The sequence below is a fragment of the Melozone crissalis genome, unplaced genomic scaffold (assembly GCF_028551555.1).
Source record: "Melozone crissalis strain CALT ecotype California unplaced genomic scaffold, PUWL_Pcris_2 ptg000012l_1, whole genome shotgun sequence".
NCBI lineage: Eukaryota > Metazoa > Chordata > Aves > Passeriformes > Passerellidae > Melozone > Melozone crissalis.
This window is the reverse complement of record NW_026535790.1, coordinates 1163334-1184167: the sequence shown is the minus strand read 5'-3', so window position 1 is coordinate 1184167 and position 20834 is coordinate 1163334. Positions and strand designations below refer to the sequence as shown.

The window sequence follows — 20834 nt, the reverse complement described above, 5'->3', positions numbered from 1 at the left end:
ACTGGTCACCCCTGCACCTACCTGAGGAACACCTCCTCCATGGTGGTGACCGAGGCACCGTAGCTGGCGATGCCCAGCTCCTCCCGCCTCTGCTCCAGCTCCGTGAACAGGGCCTCAAACCTGAGCAGAGAAGGGGGACATCAGACACTGACAGTCGTGGGAGGGGGCACTCAGGGGTAAAGACCCTCTGGGCATCAGTCCTGCAGCTGGCTGGAGTCTTGCATCCACCCCCAGGGTAACCTGTGGCATTGAGCACACCCCCATCCCCCAGGGCAGACTTTGGGCTCCACTGGCTGTTTGTTCTTGCCTCAGCTATCACAGAATTATGGAAACACAAAAGGGTTTGAGTTTGAAATGGACCTTACTGACCATCTCATTCCATCCCCTGCTTCCACTATCCCAGAGTGCTCCAAACCATATCCACTGGCTTTGGACACTGCCAGGGATGCAGGGGCAGCCACAGCTGCTCTGGGCACCCTGTGCCAGGGCCTGCCCACCCTCACAGGGAACAATTCCTCATTCCCAATATCCCATCCAGCCCTGCCCTCTGGCAGTGGGAGCCATTCCCTGGGTCCTGTCCCTCCATCCCTTGTCCCCAGTCCCTCTCCAGCTCTCCTGGAGCCCCTTCAGGCCCTGCCAGGGGCTCTGAGGTGTCCCTGGAGCTTCTCCTCTCCAGGTGAGCACCCCCAGCTCTGCCAGCCTGGCTCCAGAGCAGCGGGGCTCCAGCCCTTGGAGCATCTCTGTGGCCTCCCTGGACTTGCTCCAGGAGCTCCACATCCTCCTGCTGGTGCCTCCAGACTGGGAGGGAGCACTGCAGGAGGGGTCTCATGAGAACAGAGCAGAAGGAGACAATCAGCTCCCCTGATCTCCTGCATCTGTAGATCTGATTCCAGAGCCAGAACATCCTGCCTTGTGTGTGCCACCCTCAGCACTACAGGAGGAACTGAATCCCATTTCCCATGACCAGTGCTGATGCAGGGAGCAGCTCCCCTTTCCAACAAGCCTGTGAGAGTGTGTGAAGAGAAGGGACCCCCCAGGGAGGGGCAGCAGAGGACAATGCCATTACCTGTGGGTGCTCTCCTTGGGCAGGATGAAGGACAGCTCTGCCCCGGCGTTGCTCTCCATGGTGGCGTTGGGCACGTACTGGCAGATGAGGCGGGAGATCTCGCCCAAGTTGCAGTAGGGCTCCTTCACCATCACCATGTGATACCCAGCCCCTGGTGGGAGCCACGAGAGAAGGGAGAGGAGGGTCAATCCCAGCCTGGGCAGGGGGCTGGAACAGAGAGGGATGCACAGGCACCTCTCTGCACCGGACACGGACACGATGCAAGAGCAAATGTGGGGATGGGCCCCAGGAGAGGCTGAAGAGCAGGATGGGGAGCACCAGCCATTAGGCAAGGAGCAATGGATCCCCTCCCTGCTCTCTCTAGCCTCCCTGCTCCTCCCTGGCCAGGAGAACACACGGAGCACAGCCTGCTCTGCCCCCATACCGTATTTGCGCTTGAGGAAGAGTGAGGAGCCGCAGCACTGCAGCTCGCCCTTGGCCATGATGGCTATGCGGTCCCCCAGCAGGTCTGCCTCGTCCATGAAGTGAGTGGTCAGCAGGATGGTCCTGTTGCTCCTCTGCTGCTGCAGGAGATCCCACGTGGCTCTGCGGGAGGCTGGGTCCATCCCCGAGGTCGGCTCATCCAGCATCACCACCTGCACTCAGGAGAGGGGAGCAGGTCAGAAAGGGCTGGGGGAGGCCCAGCAGCACAGGAGGGACAACCTCAGGGCCCAGGAGAAACCTCACAGCAATGATTTTGGGGAGCAGCTGCCAGACAGCAGAGCCTCAGGGCAATACCCTCAGAGTGGGGGTGCTCCTGCCCGCTCCCCGCTGTCCCTGCTTCTCCTACTGGCTCAGGGCAGATGAGGAACAGCCTGGAAGCCACCCCAAGGAGCTGCAGTGGCCCAGGGTGAGGGGGGCCCAGCAAAGGCACCTGCCTTGGAGTCCCCGATGAGGGCGATGCCGATGGACAGCTTGCGCTTCATGCCCCCGGACAGGGCCTTGCTCAGCGAGCGGCGCTTGTCCTCCAGGCCCAGGATCCTCAGGATGTGGGTGATCTCCTCAGGACACTTGGAGGCTGGGTATCCCTTCAGCTGCCAGACAGGGAAGGGAGAGATGAGCCCACCTGTAGGGCTGCCAAACCTCCCCACACTCCCTGCTCCACACCCAGACAGGAAAGTGGGGAAGCAGAGCTGGACTCCTGCCCACCCCTGCAGGAGCTGGCACAGCTGGCAGGGGTGGCTCCATGGAGTTGTGCTGACTGAGACCCTGCACTCCTCCACCAGCCTGCAGATGAGGTGGGAAGAGGATGCAAGGGCTGTTCTGCTTTTCATGGAATCATGGAATAGTTTGGGTTGGAAGGGTCCTTTAAGATCATTTAGGCCAACTGCCCCGCCTTGGGCAGGGACACCTTCCACTATCCCAGGCCGCTCCAGCCCCATCCAACCTGGCCTTGGACACATTCAGGGATCCAGGGGCAGCCACAGCTTCTGTGAGTAACCTGTGCCAGGGCCTCATCACCCTCACGGGGAAGAATTTCTTCTGTATATCCCATTCAACCCTGCCCTCTCTCAGTGTGAAACCATTCCCCATTGTCTTGTCATTCCAGGCCCTTGTCCAAAATCCCTCTCCTGGAACCCCAGGTGCCTCCCCAAGGGCTGTCCCCCTGCTCAGTGCCAGGCTCACCCCTGCATAGAAGTGGAGGTGCTCTTCCACTGTCATGTTGTCAAAGAGGACGTCGTGCTGGGGGCACAGCCCCAGGCTGCGGCGGATCAGCACCATGTCCTGGGAGATCTCATAGCCGTTGATGTAGGCCTGCCCGCCCGTCGGGGAGTGCAGACCTGTGGGGAGCTCAGGGTGACCTGAGGGTCCTGATGAGCATCCCTCCCCCAACAGTTTTCTGCTAAAAACCAGAGCAGGTCTGTCTCGTGCTCAGCCTGGGGGACAGCAGCTTCCTCCTGTTGCAGGGCACCCACAGGGGGGAACTGGCCCCCAGTGCAGACAGGAGAGGAACAGGCAGGTCAAACACGGTTCTGAGCCGTGCAGAGAGCCTGGCAGGGCCAGGGCAGAGTTCCAGGAAGGTCCCGTGAGCCCCCTGAGCTGCCAGGAGCAGCTCAGAGCAATAGAGAACAGAAGGGGACAATCAAAGGTCATCGTGTCCCTTGTGCCAAAATAGGTATCCTGGAGCCCAGCAGATCAAGAGTGACAAACAGCAGATCCACCTTATCTGTGTTACCATGGCAAAGCCTACAGAGAGCAATCCTGGTCAGCAGTCTCTTCTCACAGCTCTCCAGCACAAAACCTGGCTGCCATTTCACCCACTGGCTGATCCCACTCTTGTGGAGGGCTGAGCAGGGACCCCCATGCTCCTTCTGTGCCCCTCTCACTACCCTGGCACTCCTAGCCAATGGCTCAGGAAACTGAAGGTGCTCCAAGGAGATCAAAAACACCTCCCCACCCTCAGAGACAGGGTCTGGCTCTTCTTCAAGGGTAAAGCCATGAGCTCCTGCAGCAGGAGACTCCTACCTGTGAGCATGGACAGAGTGGTGGTCTTCCCAGCACCGTTGTGTCCCAACAGGACAGTGATCTGCCCCTCGTACATGTTCACTGTCAAGTCCTTCACTGCCTCTTTTGTCTTGTTTCCCACTTTGAAGACCTGTGGAGATGAAGTCCATGAGTTGGTGCTGTGCTTCAGGCAAGTGCCTCAGCTCCACCCAGCAGGCAAAGCCTGGGATGCTCACGGGGTGTTACCAGGAGACAACAGGTCTAATTCAGGTTAAATTCAGATGTCAGCAAGTTAAATACAGATGTCACTGCACCTCTAAGTACACAGCACTTCATCCCACCACAAAATGCAGCCAGCTCTGGGGAAGAGCCATGCCCAGCCCCAGGGCAGCACAAGGACACAGAAGCTGCCTGCAGGCAACAGATTTTACAAAACCAACATTATGGTGCGTTTGTGCCCTGCTGGGCAGTCAGTACCTTGGACAGGTGCTTTATTTTGATGCCTGACACGAGGTCAGCTGGCTCCTCCTCAATGTACTGACTCTTCAGGGCTTTCTCAGGGTCCTCCTCCTCCTCCTTCTCTTTCCCCACAACAGTCCTGGGCCGCCCACACCAGTACGAGGGCTGATGGAGGAAGGGAGAGACAGAAATCAGGCACAGGCAGAGCCCATCTCTTCATCCCAGCCATGGCCACCCTCCTCCTCCCACAGACATCTCCCAAGGATCTCCCAGACTGCTCTCCTCGGCCTGGGAATTACCAAGCAGAACACCTTCAGCAGGCAGGGCTGACACGATGGAACAGCTCCTCCTGCCCTCCCCCATCTCTCCCTTACAGCAGCACTGCCTGTGCTTACACAGCAGCTCTTCCCCATCTTCATCTCCATGGAAAAAATTCCACTGAGAAGTAAAATCACTCAGGCAGAATCATCCTGCCCAGGAGAGCCCATGGATGACCGCCCCCTCCAAAACTCCTGAAAAACACTAAATACAGCCTGGGGTCCAGCTGCTGCAGTCACAGCCCCTTTTTTTGACATGGCTCTCTAGGAATGAAACTAAGTGTTTGGGACCTTACATCCTGGTGGGAATAACAATTCAATAACTCCTGGATGCAAAATCAGCTTTTGTCAATGGCTGCATCTCTGTTTCCCCAGTCTGACTGCAAGAGGGAGTGAGATGCTTCGTGAAACCACTCTAGGATGAGGAATTTGGAAGGGAGAAGGAAAAGCCTCTCTATCAAATAACAAAGGACCCATCTCCAGTATCCAAACAGAACACATTCTCCCTGCAGCCATGCAGCTGCAGTGCCCATGCAGCTGCTGAGGGTGATGCCAAGTGTTTGGCTTGGCAGAGTGAGGGGGGCGCAGCTGAGGGGTGACACCCACCCCTGGCACGTGGCAGCTGGCAGTGACACACAGGTCACCCATGCCTGCCTGCATGGCACTGCTCAGGGGTGTCAGATAGCTGCATCTGGCTCCTCCCACCTGCGGTTTCTCTCCAATGCCTTTGCTTGGGCCTGGAGGCATTTAAAAACACCCTGCATGCCAGGAGTGCTGGGAGAGAGCTCTAAAGCCAAGATGACCTTCATCCACAGTAAAAATCAACAGCTGCATCAGCCTTTAGTGAGGACATGCTGCAGGCCCTGTGATTTGGAGGCCAGATGGTGCCACCCTGGGCCATCTGTCTGGCCTAATGCACGGCACAGAAGTGGTGACTGTCCCCAGGGATGCCCCTCCAGCCCAGGGAGGGGTGCAAGCAGTGCTCACCGTGAGGAAGAAGTACCAGGGCTGTGGCACACCGTACTCCCCAGGGAACACAGCCTCCACGTACCAGGCCACCACACCATACAGCACCGAGTCCAGCAGCAGCATCCCCAGCACCTGGGCCAAGGTGAAGTTGTCATCCACGCTGACAGGCTTCATGAGGTCCCTCCACTGGATGCCAGTCCCTGCAAGGCACATGGGACACTGCTCCCTCTGCATCCCCAGGAGGGCCATCTTCTCCAGGACTGGCAGAGAGCAGCCCCTCTGCCAGCTCACTGCTCCCTGACCAGGAGCACCTGCACAGCTCTGTGATCCTCTGCAGGTGGAGGGAAAACAGGCACTGACCCCTCGAGACTCCCCACCCCATCATGATCCTTCCATGGCATTCTCTGCCACTGCCTGGGAAGAAATGATCCCTTCTCCAGCATCACCCCTTCCAATCACTACTGCCACACCTAGTAAATGCATAGCTCTGAATGGAATAAACAAATTTAAATTAAATTTTAAATTAAAGAAATTAATTCTTTTAAATTAAAGAAATTAAGGATATATATTGTGAAGGAGGAAATGCAATGGTTCCCATCCATCAGAACAGAATTCCTCTGGTAATTAAAGTGAGGATGGTCCTTTGCACAGCCCAGGGGCACAGGCACAAGTTCAGAGAGCCCTGGTATGGGAGCAATCAGCTCTAATAAGAAGGAAATTGCTTCTTCTGTCCAATGTCTCTCCACCAAGGCAGTGCCCCCCCACCACAAACGAGGCTGACAGGAAGGGGATGCTCCTCTCCCCAGGAACAGATGGCCCTGCTCACCTTTCCCTTCAAACATGCCGATGAGCTGCGCCCCCATGGCCATGGCCACGTTGGAGATGAGGCAGGAGGCCAGCTTCTGGCTGTGGGACATCAGGTCGTAGCGGGGCGAGATGAAGAAGTAGGGGATGTAGGAGAAGAAGTAGAGGAAGCCACCAGCAGCAGCTGCAACGTTTGCTGCCAGCACAGGGAAAAGCAGGAGGGAGAATGTCAGGGTGATGCCACCCAGCACTGCTCACCAGCTTCCCACCCAGGGACGTTCCAGATTTGTGCACTAAGCACGGTTATGTAGGGGCAGCACAGAGACACACACACATCCCAGCAAGGCAGGAGCCTGACCCCAGCCCCAGCCCCATGGTGGGCAGCTGCAGAAGCCTCTGCCTATCCCAGAGCAGAGTCTGGGGCCAAGCCAGCCAGATGAGGCCCTAAGATAGGAGCTGGTCATACTACCAGGGTATGGTCTGGGTTGGAAGGGGCATTAAAGACCACCTTGTCCCACCCCCTGCCATGGGAAGGGACACCTTCCACTATTCCAAGTTGCTCCAAACTCCATTCAACATGGTCTTGAACAGTGCCAGGGATGGCGCAGCCACAGCTGCTCTGGGCACCCTGTGCCAGGGCCTGCCCACCCTCACAGGGAACAATTCCTCATTCCCAATATCCCATCCAGCCCTGCCCTCTGGCAGTGGGAGCCATTCCCTGGGTCCTGTCCCTCCATCCCTTGTCCCCAGTCCCTCTCCAGCTCTCCTGGAGCCCCTTCAGGCCCTGGCAGGGGCTCTGAGGTGTCCCTGGAGCTTCTCCTCTCCAGGTGAGCACCCCCAGCTCTCCCAGCCTGGCTCCAGAGTAAAGGGGCTCCAATCCTTGGACCTGCTTTGGTTTGGGAAGCAAGAGTGCCCACATCCCTTTCCACATACTGCGCAGAAAATGCAGCCAAAAATGGGAAGAAATGCCCCCTCACAAGTCCCAGTGTCAGTAACAAAAGGAGGCAGCGCAGGGGGACTCACCTCGTGAGAAGAAGGTGCTCACCATGAAGTTGAAGGAGATGGAGGAGATGGAGAAGATGGCGAGGAAGGTGAACACCAGGGTGGGGTCACTGTTGGTGAGCACTGCTCCCTGTTCGCTCACCTGCCAAGAAAATCTTGTGAAGCCCAGAGCTGCTGGAGCCAGCCGTGGTGTCAGCAGCACAGACCTGATGTTCTCCAAGTGCTGGAGACAAACTCAGGTGGGTGAGGACACCCAGAAACTCCCAGACCCCTCCAGAGGGAGGAAATACAGATTGCCCTCGTGTGATGCAGGATCTAAGGAGCAGGGGATACCCTGGCCAACACTCAAAAATCCCCCTCCTGCTTCCCCTGGTGTGGGCACATGCAGAGGGCAGAGCTCGAGGAGCTGCAGAGGCTGTGGGAGCAGGGTGGTCCTGCTCTGCAGGCTGCGTCCCTGGAGCTCCCATCCCCACCTCCCTCTGGGGGAGTGACCCTGCCATGAATGCAGCTGTGGGGCAGCACTGCTCATTTCAGCCCAGGAAACCCAAACTCCAGTCTTTGGAGGAGCCCTGGGACATCAGGACAGTCCCATGGCAGAGTGGCCCTGTCATCCCTGTGCCTTGCCAGCACAGACTTTGTGGCCTGGGGACAGACGCTCACCTTGACACAGAAGAGCACGGTGACGAAGAACACGGACACCAGGAGGAAGAGGAAGAACATGAGGAACCAGGCACTCCAGTGCAACCAGTTGCTGAGGCCCATCATGTGCATGTACTCCTGTGGGAGGTCACAGTGTCACCCACAGCTGCACCCACACTCCCTGGGCACAGCCAGGGCAAGGCACAGGTGGCTTTCCCTCGTGGCACAAGCAAAGAGGAGGTGGCAGCCCCAGGTATCAGCAGAGGGGTCCTGCACAGCCACCACCATGGTGTGGTGTCCCCCATCTCCCCAAACAAGGGCTGCCACCACTGGAGGAGTTCCCAGAGAGCTGAGCTGAGCCCAGACCCAGAGCAGGGTGCCACTGGTGCCACCAGGGCCACCCAGCACAGGGCAGGACAGCCAGTGCCTGGGGGAAGCCAAGCCCTGCTGTTGTAAGCATGTGGCCGAGCTCCAGCTGCCCCCACAGCACACGCACAACGGGTCTCCACATGCAAAAGGCAAAAACCTCCCTTCAAACAGGCTGAACTCTTGAATCCACAAGCTCTGGAAGCCAGGCATGTTGCCCGCTCTCCCAGCCCTGGAGAAACACCATCCCTGTGGTCCAGCACCCCCGGCTGCCCAGCCTCCTCATGGCAGCAGGATTAGCAACATTCTTCCCTGGGGCTCGCTAATCCGCTGCCATCCCCTCATCCTGCTCACTGGCTCTACACCCAGCAGGGATTTTGTTCCTAATCTAAAGGCATCATCCATTGGGGAAAGCTGCAGAGGGAGGGGAGCACATCCCAGCTCTCACCTTCAGCTTCTTCTCCTTCTCGTGGACGACGGCACGGACGATGTTGAGCGAGGTGTAGGTGAAGCTGAGCATGAGCAGCAGGGGCAGCTGGTTCTGGATGGCCAGGAGGAAGAGGTCGTTGACGTAGGCTGGGAAGGGGAAGCGCTGCACCACCACGGTGATGTTCTCCAGCAGGCTGGCAGAGCTGGCACCGCCGTGGTACTGCATGATAGCCCTGTCCACGGCGTGCTGCACCGCCAGGAACCCCTCCCGGAGATAACCTGCACAGCAAGAGCCACACCAGGAACAGACATGGGGCTGGGGCTGGAGGGACAAACAGCCCTTGTGGGAAGGGAACAGGGACTAAAACTGGAGTGCAGAGGAAAAGCAATATAAGCATCACTGACACATGGGGGGTGGGGGAAGGATTGATACCACAGCAAATTCACTGAATCACTGGCTTGGCCTGGAAGGGACCTTAAAGCTTATCTTGTTCTACATCCTGCCACGGGCAGGGTAACCTTCCACTAGACCCAACCAGGATCTTGCATAACCATCATTTAGGAGGAGCTGCCAGGAAAACTCTGTTCATGATTGCTGTCCTGCAAGATGGCTGTGACTTTGTTATGGGGAGATTCTCCGTCACCATCAACCTCCACAAGTCACTGGGCTTGTGTTTCTCCTCTTTTTCTTTGTAAACCAGAAGAATAAGCAGTACTACACAGGCTGCAGTCAGAAGTGTATCCTGTGACTCACACATGTGGTGTTAACTTTTGTGCATTAGAAAACACGGCAAATATTTCAATTTCCCAACAGCATCTCCCAAGTGGGAAGGGACCCACAAGGATCATGAGGCCAACTCCTGTCCCTGCACAGACACCCCTACAATCCCACCCTGGGCATCCCTGGCAGCGCTGGTCAAACACTCCCGGAGCTCTGGCAGCCTCAGGGCCATGCCCATTCCCTGGGGAGCCTGGGCAGTGCCAGCACCCTCTGGGTGAAGAGCTTTTCCCTAACCTGAACCTCTCTTGACACAGCTTTAGATAATAAAATCAACTTTAAATCGTTTATTTTTAAGTGGAATTGCTGCCAAATGTTACCTGAACAGGAACTTAAATTCTCTTACCAAACCCCAAATGAACATTTTGAAAGTCAGTGGGCTAAAATGACCCACAGAGAAGATAACAGTGGAATTATGAGATTGGGAACTTTGTTCGATATTAACTCATGTACTGAGCAAACACTCTGCTTTATTTACACACTGTGAGCAAAACCTGTTTGCCCACTTCCTCGCCCTCACTCTCCCTGGACACTGAAATTGAATACAGAGGGAGAAATCCCACTGAGGGAAATATTTCCTTTGCCACCACAGGAGGAGTTCCCAAAAACCCAGTCCTGAGCCAGCAGCAGCTCCAACAATGTCCCTGCTGGCTCATGCTCTGCCAGTGGTTTGGCTGCCCTTAAACACCGCAAACCATAGAACTGCTCTATTTACTTTTCAAGTACTTAAGCAGTACAATAAACACGGGGCAGTTTGGATAGTGATATAAAATTTCCATTAAAAATTGAAATGGGAAAAAAATTAAATTTTAAAATGATTCATGCACATTAAAATGTATTCTAATCCAACTCTGCTCAGCAGAGGTGCCCAGAGGCCAAGCAGTGCCCATGAAGTCACACAATAAAATTTAAATAAAGGATAGCTATAATATAACAAATATAACAAAATTGTAACTATAGTCCAATGGCATCTAAGCAATGAATAATAATTCAACAAAATAAATACATATTAATATAAATAATAATCAAGTATTTATAATTAATATATAAGTAAATATAAAGAAGCTCTATAGTAAATAATTAATATTTAAATATTAATTTAAAATCGTGTCATTATTTGTTTATATATGCACAAAACTGAATATAAACATCTATAGAAAAGCATAACCATTTAACTATTTATATATTCATAAAGATTTATATGTAAATTTTAACATTTTAATATATATAAATATTTAATTCCTCGTGTAAATAAAATAAATTTATGCCTATAACAAACAAATATTTAATTGTTTGCCTTATACAGATATAAATTTAGTGTTGATATAAATAATAACTCATTATAATTAACTGAATTTAATGATTTTTTTTAAATGCACCTATTTCTTAAAAGTCTCATAGCCTGCCATGTGCAGTAGGAAGGTGACCCCAGGTCCTGGGCCGTGCTCACCTGGCGTGCCCCCATCAGCAAACTTGGCCTCGCGGGGCCCGGGCAGCTGGAAGAGCGGGAAGAGGTAACTGGTGTGCCAGTCCCGGTCCAGGTTGGGGTTCAGCCCCGTCTGCTCGCTCCGCGGGGCGTTCCTGGGGCTGTACTTGAAGCGCAGCTCGTACTCCACCTGCACGGAGGGTTGGGGGTGGGTGGCACAGGCCCAGGTGACACCCAGCTGGGGGAGGCTGTCCCACCTGCCCTGGCTCACCATGGGTGGCACAGGCCCGGGTGACACCCAGCTGGGGGATGCTGTCCTGCCATGCCTGGGTCACCATGGGTGGCACAGACCCGGGTGACACCCAGCTGGGGGAGGCTGTCCCACCTGCCCTGGCTCACCTGGAGGGTGGCACAGGCCCGGGTGACACCCGGCTGGGGGATGCTGTCCTGCCATGCCTGGGTCACCATGGGTGGCACAGACCCGGGTGACACCCAGCTGGGGGATGCTGTCCTGCCATGCCTGGGTCACCATGGGTGGCACAGACCCAGGTGACACCCAGCTGGGGGAGGCTGTCCCACCTGCCCTGGCTCACCTGGAGGGTGGCACAGGCCCGGGTGACACCCGGCTGGGGGAGGCTGTCCCACCTGCCCTGGCTCACCAGTGGGTGGGACAGACCCGGTGACACCCGGCTGGGGGATGCTGTCGCACCGTGCCCTGGCTCACTGGAGGGTGGCACAGACCCGGTGACACCCGGCTGGGGGATGCTGTCCCACCTGCCCTGGCTCACCTGGAGGGGCAGCGGGGCCGAGCTGTGCGGGAAGCGGTGCCGGAACACGATGGCGGCCAGGACGCTGCCCGAGCGGTTGTCCAGCCTGACGTACTCCTCAAAGTCCCGCTCCGAGGGGAAGCCCTGAGCTGTGGGGCAGAAATAGGAGATGCAGGGACAGGGCACAGCAAGGCACCATGCACTGCTGCTCAGCCAGCCCCAGGAGCATCGCTGGGCCCAGGACAGGAGGGATGTGCCGTGCCTGCTGTCAGACACGGGGGAGTTACACAGGATGCTGCCCTCTATCCTGGGCATGCAGACATTCCTCCTCCTTGAGAGCAGGAGTCAGCTTTCCCACAGAAAATTCTAACAGCTTGGAACACCAAGTGCTAAAATTTTCTGTGCCAAAAGATTTCCAAAAATACTCTTTCACAGGGAAGTGCTGCCACCTTCTTTAACTGTTTTAGGGTGATATTTTTCAAGACAGAAACTGCAATAAAATGAGACCAAAAAGCAACCCCAAATCCTGTCATTTTACTGAAAAAAACTCCAAAACCATCAAACTGTAGTCTTGAAGTTCAGAAAAAAATGGTGTTCCAGGAGCATGAGGACTCAGAATCAGTCACAGAAAGGTTTGGGCTGGAAGGGACATGAAAGACCATCCAGTTCCAGGACCCTGCCATGGGCAGGGACACCTGCCACTGGACTAGGCTGCCCGGAGAAAAGACTCACAGCAATTTCTGGGGTGGAAGGAGCAGCCCCAGCCCTGCTCACCTCTGATGTTGATGGGCAGAGCTCTCTCCACCGCCTCGGCGATGCTCCGGACGGCGCTGCTGTTGGAGGGGACATAGGCCAGCTCCCAGGGGTTGCTGGCATGCTGGGAGGAGAAGAAGCTGGGCAGCTCATCCACAGACTGGCTGGGGTAGAGGGTGGCGTTGGGGTGGCTGACGGAGTGCACGCGGTGCCGCAGCGCGATCAGGATGGCGGCGAAGAGCAGCGGCAGGCACACCTCGATCAGCGTCACCAGGATCTGCCTCTTCTGCAGCCCAGGGGAGACACAAACGTGGGGCAAGGATATCAAATACACTATGTACCTGTATGTACACAGACATCCAGACAGTGTGTATCTATACACAGATAACTATAGTACACTCTCTCTCTCTCTCTCTCTCTCTCTCTCTCTCTCTCAAGAGATAAAAATGAAGATGCAAACACAGAAGGTAGATGACACAGTCATGAGGTTCAGGGCATGAGAACACCAAGGAGCAATAGCGTTCTTGCATTCCACAAGGTTTCACAACCTGGGTTTTTCCAGAGGCCAGGAATGACACTGCTGGCTCCCACATCCTTCAGGGCTCTCCAGCCAAGGGATCCCCTACCCTAAGCACTGCTCCAGCTCAAAGCAGCCCCCACCAGAGCCTTCCTCACCACACTGCTGGCCTGAATGACCCAGGCTTGTGCTTTGCTCCTTCCCTGTGCCCTGGGGCTCTGCCGTGCAGCAACACTGCTGGAACCAGTGCAACTTTTCCTGCTGGAGCTGAGGCAGCTGGACGTTGGATGTGCATCCCAGGATGGGGCCCAGCAGAGCCTCTGGCCACAGGACTACAGCATGCCAAGCACACCCATGGGCATACCCAAGCCACTCCTGCACTACACACAGTGGCTCTTTTTTTTTTTTTAATTGAGATTCAAGCAACTGGAGAATGAACTCCAGCGCTGCACTCTGGACCTTCATGCATCAATTCCCCCAGGGCCATCTCTCCTGCACAATGCCTCCTAGCCAGTGACAGCCCCCACCAACACAGGTCCATTAGCATCCAGCCCAGGTCAATCAGCATTTCAAACTGGTGTCCCAGGGGAACTGTGGCCATCGAGCAACCTGGTCTAGTGGGAAGTGTCCCTGCCCATGGCAGGGCAGTGGGATGGATGGTTCCTTCCAATCCAAACCATTCTGGGATTCTGTGGTTTCCTCCTGCAAACCCAGCTGCCTTCACCCCAGGCCAGGCCCAAGAGCAGCACAGCACACTCAGCCTCAGCCTCAGCAGTGACAGCTCAGAGGTGTCCCCAGCCACAGGGGTTCATGGCTGCTCAGAGCATGTGCCTGCAGCAGCAGCATTAACCTTTTCTGAGGCCTCTGGCTAATTTGGGCTTCACAAGACACAGGGATTTTGCACCCTCCCCCTTTGCCAGGCTGGAAAGAGGAGCACCAAGAGCTTAAGTGTCACAACTTTGCTGTCTCAGCAATTGGATTTTATGCAGCAGCTGGTGGGCAGGCTCAGGTGGGCAGAGTCTGCAGTGGGGCAGGTAGGGAGCCCTGAGTGCAGCCTGGGAAGGGACACAGCCCTGCAGGAGCCAGGGTGAACAGGATCTTGGACAGTTTGTCAGGAAATGATAAGGGGATTACTATTACCCTGGCTCTCAGCACCCACTGTCAAAGCCCAAAACACCTCTTGGGGATTCCCCTGGGAGGAAGAGTCTACTCCAGCCACAGCCAGCCCCAGCAGCACAGGCAGGAAGCAGAAGTTTCAGGCAGGCAGAGAAAAAGGAGCTTTCCCAAAGCCACGCTCATAAAAGCAAACGCTGCAGATGTCTGATGGGTTTATAATGCAGCCCTGGCAGCCCAGCTGCCTCCCACTGATTTACTATGGCACTAAACCTCTCCCTGTCTCCTGGGCTGCCTTCAGAACAGCTCTGCCTCCCTGAACTTGCAGGCTCACACACATTCACCAGCTCTGCAGCAGAAGTCATTCAAGTCTCTATTCCAGAGGTGCCAGGGATACTCATCCATAATCACCACAAGCAGCTCTGGAGAGCCACTGTCCTGTCATTGGGCTGGGGGTGACTTGGGAGCTCTGTTTCTTTATCAGGAACAGGACTTTTAGCTGTACCCTGGCACAGCAGACCTGAGTCAGCTTGTGGCCTTGGAAAACACATTGAGATGTATCCCCACCCTGGAGCACACCCAGAAAACAACAATTTTGCTCTGCAGAGGGGATGGGGGATGCTCCTGGCTGCAAATCAGCCCTGCTGCCAGTCCCTTTTGTCCCCTCCAAGGCCAGTTCCCTGTTCTGTGCTGCCAGAAGGCCGAGTGCAGCCAGCACTTCCCTCTTCCTTTGGGTTATTTTTACAGAAACGCTGCGCTGAGCTGCAGACGGGTAACTTAAAGTGTAAAGCCAGGCTGCAGCCATCCCTGCTCCCTCCTCTGCCCCACACTCTGCCAGGGCTGGCTCTGGGTCCCAGTGGAGCCACAGAATCCACCCAGGAACACCTAAAGGGGCTGTGACCTGGGCCAGCAGCAGGCAGGACCTGCCAGCCCTGCGGTCCCCAAATCCCTCAGTGCCACCCAGCTGCCATGGTGGGAGGTGGCTGGCAGTGGGAGCCAGTAGTTTAATATTTTTAAGACCTATAAAAGCTGCTCCTGAGAGGGTAGAAAGCAATGGAGAAAAAGAACCCCAGGGCTCCAGTGGGTTTTGGAGGCACCGGACTTCCAGAGGAGGTTGTGCAATGAGACAGCTCAGAAAACCCCACTGTCACAGGATGGGCGTGGGTTACCCGGTCCCAGGAGAAGGGAGGGCAGGCTGGGGAGCCAGAGACAAGGAAACTGAGGACAGAGCACAGCTCTAAGGTCACACAGCCCAGCACAAAAGACACCACGTGCACAAAAACCCCAGTCTTCCTCCTAGAGATGCCCTGTGTCCACAGGGGAGGTTTCCTGACGAAGCCAGAGGCTGGGCAAGCTCTGATGTGCCCCATTTAGCGGCGCCAGAAGCAGCCCCCGGGTGCAGTGCCAGCCTACCTGCAGGATGTAGTTCTTCCAGAGCAGCAGCCTGAACTGCCTGAGCAGAACCATCCTCCCATCAGAAGGGGCCCAGCGCAGGACCCTGGAGGAGAGAGAGGAGAGAGCCGTGAGTGCCAGCTGCTGGTGGAGCTGGGCACAGGAGGGCAGCATCCCACACCCCACACAGCCCAGGGCACAGGAGGGCAGCATCCCACACCCCACACAGCCCAGGGCACAGGAGGGCAGCATCCCACACCCCACACAGCCCAGGGCACAGGAGGGCAGCATCCCACATCCCACACAGCCCAGGGCAGCTCTCTGCTCCCAGTCTGGAGCAGATAGCTTCACCCCAAAAGTAACCATTGTGCTCCCTCTCCTAAGAGTAAGTGCCCCTGGTTTCTGGCATGGCTGTTCCCAGAAATGGAAGCTGCTGTTTCAATACCCAGCCCTGGGTCCTTTCCTCAAACTGCAGGAGCACAGGGTTACAGAACCACAAACACCAGCCCCAGGAAGGCTGTCAAACTCCTGGCAGCCTATTATTTTGGGATGGGTGGAGATTCCAGGCTGTGCCTCCACCCCCTGCCGTGTGAAGAGTTGGTTCTGCAACACCGGGTGCTTTCCCAGCAGAAACTCTGCTGGGAGAGGCAAGGATGAGAAAAGGGCAAGGGAAGCACAGGGGAAGGTCGGTGCTCGAGAATGATCCCCCGCTGCCTCCTCCCCCTCCCGGGAAGCATCCGCCGTCCCTTCAAGTTGTTTGTGTCTCCATTTGCAGTGGCATTTCCTGACGGAGCACTGCTATCCCACCAGGACACTGGCTGGGATTTTGGGCTTGCAGAGCAGCACGGAGGAGGAAGGGGCAGCCCTGGCACCAGCAGAGGCTCCTGCCCGCACTGCCGGACTCAGGGCAGCCCCCATGGAGCAGTGCCAGCCTCTGAGCATGGCAAACCCTGACAGGATCACAGCGGGCAGGTGTGGGGCCAGCTCTGAGCTGTGCTCCAAAGCCTGGCAGCACTGAAAGTGCCACAGGGACACAGGGGGGGCACAGAACCCACGAGCAATGCCCTGGCAGGCGCCCCACATCACATTCTCCAGCCCTGGTTGGGGTGGTATCAGCTCCCTGGGTGCAGCTGGCACCCAGCAAGCTGAGCAGGGCTTTCAGGGTGTCCCAGTGACAGGAGGGAGGTTGCTGACCCACCCTGCCAACCTCGGCTCCCGGGCTGGTGAGCACACACAGCGAGCACAGCTCTGGTGGCAACAGAGCTGCAGCAACCTGAGACAGGCAGGGCACAGCAACAACACCCACCTGCCCCCTGCCACCAGCTCCTGCAGCTCTCCAGGAGCCTTCTCCTGCCCGGGCACACACCTTCCAGCCCCAACCCTGAACCAGGAGCCTTCTCCTGCCCTGGCACACACCTTCCAGCCCCAACCCTGAACCAGGAGCCTTCTCCTGCCCTGGCACACACCTTCCAGCCCCAACCCTGAACCAGGAGCCTTCTCCTGCCCTGGCACACACCTTCCAGCCCCAACCCTGAACCAGGAGCCTTCTCCTGCCCTGGCACACACCTTCCAGCCCCAACCCTAAACCAGGAGCCTTCTCCTGGCTTTGCAAGCACCTTCCCAGCCCCAACCCTGAACCAGGAGCCTTCTCCTGGCTTTGCAAGCACCTTCCCAGCCCCAACCCTGAACCAGGAGCCTTCTCCTGGCTTTGCAAGCACCTTCCCAGCCTCAATGCTAAACTCAGATGTGTTCTCAGAGCACAAAAACCCCACCAGCTCTTTGCCACTCCATGCACAGAAGACAGATTCCCACAACAGCAGGGACATCTGTGTTCAAGGATCTTTCTCTAGGCAGGAAAAAGCAGAAATCTTACGCTTCAGCCCCAAAAAGTCCACCAGAACCCCACCCAGAGCAGGCAGGAAAGGAATAGCAATGGGGACTTGGCAAAGGCACCTTCAGGTGCCTCCCGAAGTGCCTTGTCTCCAGCTGGCCTCTGGTCCATGTGTGGCCAGGCAGAACATCCATGCTGTGCCCCAGGATCCCTTAGCAGCTCCCCAGGCCCCCACACCCCCACAGCAGCATCTGAAGCGCCCCAAATAAGCCCCCCCAGCCCCAAGCAGAAACCTTTGTTCTGCACCCCCTTGAAGGAGTCCAGAGCAAACCAAGGGAATCCAAGCTGTGGCTCACTTTAAAGGACGAATGCTGCAGGTCAGGCAGGAGCAGCTGCTGATCCCAAACCCTGCTGGCCCCGCCGCACCCTCCAACTGAAGCTGCCCCCCCGGCCGCCCCACGGGCCTTACAGCTGCTGCTGGGAAAATGTCAAGCAGCTCTTGGGTAACACAAACACTATACAAAGACTGAAAACTCCATTACTGCCAATAAATATTTTCCAAGTTTTTAAGTGTTCCAAGAAAACTCGTTCTGGACCTTTCGCTTGCTGGAGACGAGAGGAGGAAGAAGCAAAGTTACAAAAGTTCTTGCTGGATTTGAGAGCAAAAATGGTTTTCCAGGCTCTAGTACCCAAAGCACAAATTTTTTTTTGCAACCCAAGAGAGAAAACCTGTTAACTTGTTTTGGGAGGTGCTGCCTGGATCAGCTCTGAGATGTCCATGATCAGAGGACAGAACAGGGCCTGGGTCCATGTCTGGGCCCATCTTTGGTAGTAAGGGAGGGCTGAGTGCCACAGGTGGATGATGACCTCGGTGCCTTGCTGGGCAGCACATTGGGCTGTGCCAGCCAGAGATGCTCCCACCTGACCTCAAGCACCACAAGATAAGACTGAATTTCCCACCAAGAGGCAGGGCCAAAGATCTGGGAGGTGAGAGAGGTGACCACCACCAGCTTCAGGGAGAGTAACCCAGTTCCTCTCCCTGCTGGGGAGCTCCTCCCTTCCTCCTCCCGGGAGGAAGGGTCTCCTGAATACATGAGTGTGGACACACCCTCACCATCCTCAGGGAGGTCAGTGAGGAAGGAGACACTGCTGCCTGCCCACAGCCTGCATGAGTGGATATGAGACAGCTCCTCACCGTGGGTCCCCACCAGCCCCTGCCGCAGTACCAGGCTGTGCCGGGTAACGTGGTGGCACCAGCTGCCAGCCTGGACCAGAGCCGTTCTGCCAGTGGATTTAGATGAGGACAGGCTGAGCACTGGCAGGGATCAAGGCCACAGCATCCCACCTCCTGACCCACTTCCACCCCGCCTCGCTGCTGGGAGGAGGCTGTGCCCGGCCACCGCCTCAGCGGAAAGGGCCGAGCAAAGGCCACGTGCTCCCGGGAGCCTGCAGTTATTTTAGAGCACACACCGCAGTTCTGCTCTTCTGATGTCCCGTTCCCATAGAAACCAGCCCTGCAAATGGCAGACGTTGCCTTTTTTAATATAAACCCGGTGTTTCTTCCTGCTGGTGTACAGAGACACCGTGTCACCCCTACAAGATGAGCTGCCAGGCGCCCGCACCTCTGCAGCTGTGCCAAGGGTGGTGGCATCACACACCTGGTGAGGGCTGTCAGTGCCTGGGTACTTTCCACACTGTCACTGGAGCAGGAAACTCCTCTCTACTCCCCACAGTGTCTGTGCTGGAAATTATTCAGCCATAGCAGGGCAAGGACTTTTTATGGCCACTGTTTACAGGAAGAGCGAGTGATTTCCGAGGCGGGTGCATCTAGAAAGTCCCAGGTCCTGCAAAGAGCAACCAGGGCCAGCAGCCACCAGACCAGCCATGAGTGTTCAGTAACACACAGCTCTCACTGCTGGGCTGTTTTCACCTTCTCAGTGTTCACAGAGATCTGGGAGTTACAGCAGAGCAACACCATAAAAACCACACCTTGGTTGTGCAAACAGTAATAAAACTTTCTAAGAGGCTGTAAGGCTGGTGGGGTGGTGGGTGCAACAGGGACCAGTGACCTCACAGCCCTCTACGAACCCAACACCAAGTGTCCGACAGAGACGTGAGTCTGGGTTTGACCCAGACAGGAACTTCAGGCCTTGAAATAAAGAAGAAAGCTGGGGCTAGATACTGTTTGCAGAATGAGGGGTTGGCTTGTGCCCAGCTGCTGCCCTGCAATGGGAGTGGGTCGGTGGGCATAGGGAGCCTGATGGGCTCTATGGTTGCATCTGTAACTGCCTTTGTGCTGGGGCAGCAACAGGAGAGAGGGGACAAAACTGCTGCAAGAGCTGGTCATCCCCTTTGCCTTAAAAACAACATCACTGGTTTGCCCAGTGAGTTTGCAGTTGCTCATAAAAAGACAAACTCTACAAACTCACTGGCCTTATGAATTTAGCAAGAACAAGGGGCTGGAGCCCAACACACAGGATTCTCATGGACCCTGGTACAGCCCTGCTCCTGCCCTGCAGTTCTCAGTGGCTGGGCAGGACAGGCCACCTGGGCAGCTGTGAGCAGAGGATAGGGAGATCCCTTCTGCTTCTACTTGGTTTTGAACATTTCCAGGGATGGGGACTCCACCACACTCCTGGGCAGCCTGTTCCAGTGCCTGACCACCCTTTCCATGAAGAAATTTTCCCAATATCCAACCTAAACTTGCCGTGGCACAACCTGAAGCTGCTCTCTCTTGTTCCACCACTTGTTTCCATGGAGCAGAGTCCGACCCCCACCTGGCTGCACCCTCCCATCAGGGAGTGGTGGACTGAGAAGGTCTCTCCTGGACCTCCTTTTCTTCAGGCTGAGCCCCCCCAGCTACTCCCCAATAGACTTGTGCTCCAGACCCTTCCCCAGATCCGTTCCCTTCTCCCGACACGCTCCAGCCCATCAAAGTCTGCCTTGGCATGACTCTCTCATACCGAGCCAGGGCCCGGGGCGCAGAGTGGGCAGTGCCCCCCCCGGTGCCCGCAGCGCCGTGTCCGCTCCCGGCAGAGAGGGGCGGCCCGAGCTCCCCCGGGATGCCGGCGGGTCCGAGCCAGGCGCATCCCCCGAGCGCGGCCGAGCATCCCCGCGCGGCGCCGCCTCCATCCGCCGCAGCCCACGGGGGACGCGACCCTTGCGGGCCCGCGCAGGAGCCACCGCCGGCACGGAGCCCGAGCCGCCCCGGAGCGCGGAGGCGGCAGCGGGAGGAGCCGGCCAAGGGCCCCGGAGCTGCCGCAGCTCCGGGCGGGGCCGCCGAGCGGACAAGAGGCCGCGGCCCCACGCATCTCCCGTCCGGCGCGACCCCCCTGCTACTGCCACCATCACCCCCCGATGCTCATCGCCCCCCGGCGCCCACCACCACCCGTGCTGGTGCCGGCACCCGCACCCATCACCCCCCCGCTCACTCACCGGGCCGGGCGGCTCCGGCTGCGGCTCCGGCTCCGTGCGGCCCCGCCCGCGCCCGCCGCGGGACCGCGGCACTGCGCACGCGCCGGGGGCGGGACCCGAGCGGGGCGGGACCGTGGGAGGGTCAGGAACAGTGTGTGTGTGTGTGTGTGTGTGTGTGTGTGTGTGTGTGTGTGTGTGTGTGTGTGTGTGTGTGTGTGTGTGTGTCACACACACGTCTTAGTGCACACATGTGTGCCACTGTTCACTGTTTGCGGTATTTATGTGTCTGCCCGTGTGTCCTCCGTGCC

The 20834-nt window shown here is 56.7% G+C and overlaps 1 protein-coding gene across 1 annotated transcript in view; it reads right to left on the bottom strand.

Annotated features, from left to right (window-relative positions):
* Positions 1–20596, bottom strand: part of ABCA3 (ATP binding cassette subfamily A member 3) — a 30327-nt gene extending 9731 nt beyond the window's left edge. Inside the window, exons 1-17 of the mRNA XM_054270755.1 lie at positions 20548–20596; positions 15303–15387; positions 12281–12545; positions 11528–11655; positions 10764–10929; positions 8555–8814; positions 7762–7878; positions 7123–7243; positions 6122–6295; positions 5314–5495; positions 4028–4174; positions 3572–3701; positions 2732–2886; positions 1984–2139; positions 1491–1701; positions 1067–1217; positions 22–120 (exon numbers count right to left, since the gene is read on the bottom strand). Of these exons, the coding sequence (XP_054126730.1) occupies positions 22–120; positions 1067–1217; positions 1491–1701; positions 1984–2139; positions 2732–2886; positions 3572–3701; positions 4028–4174; positions 5314–5495; positions 6122–6295; positions 7123–7243; positions 7762–7878; positions 8555–8814; positions 10764–10929; positions 11528–11655; positions 12281–12545; positions 15303–15356 (2516 nt within the window). The 5' untranslated portion in view covers positions 15357–15387; positions 20548–20596. The remainder of the gene's footprint in view (positions 1–21; positions 121–1066; positions 1218–1490; positions 1702–1983; positions 2140–2731; positions 2887–3571; positions 3702–4027; positions 4175–5313; positions 5496–6121; positions 6296–7122; positions 7244–7761; positions 7879–8554; positions 8815–10763; positions 10930–11527; positions 11656–12280; positions 12546–15302; positions 15388–20547) is intronic.
* Between the last annotated feature and the right edge of the window lie 238 nt (positions 20597–20834).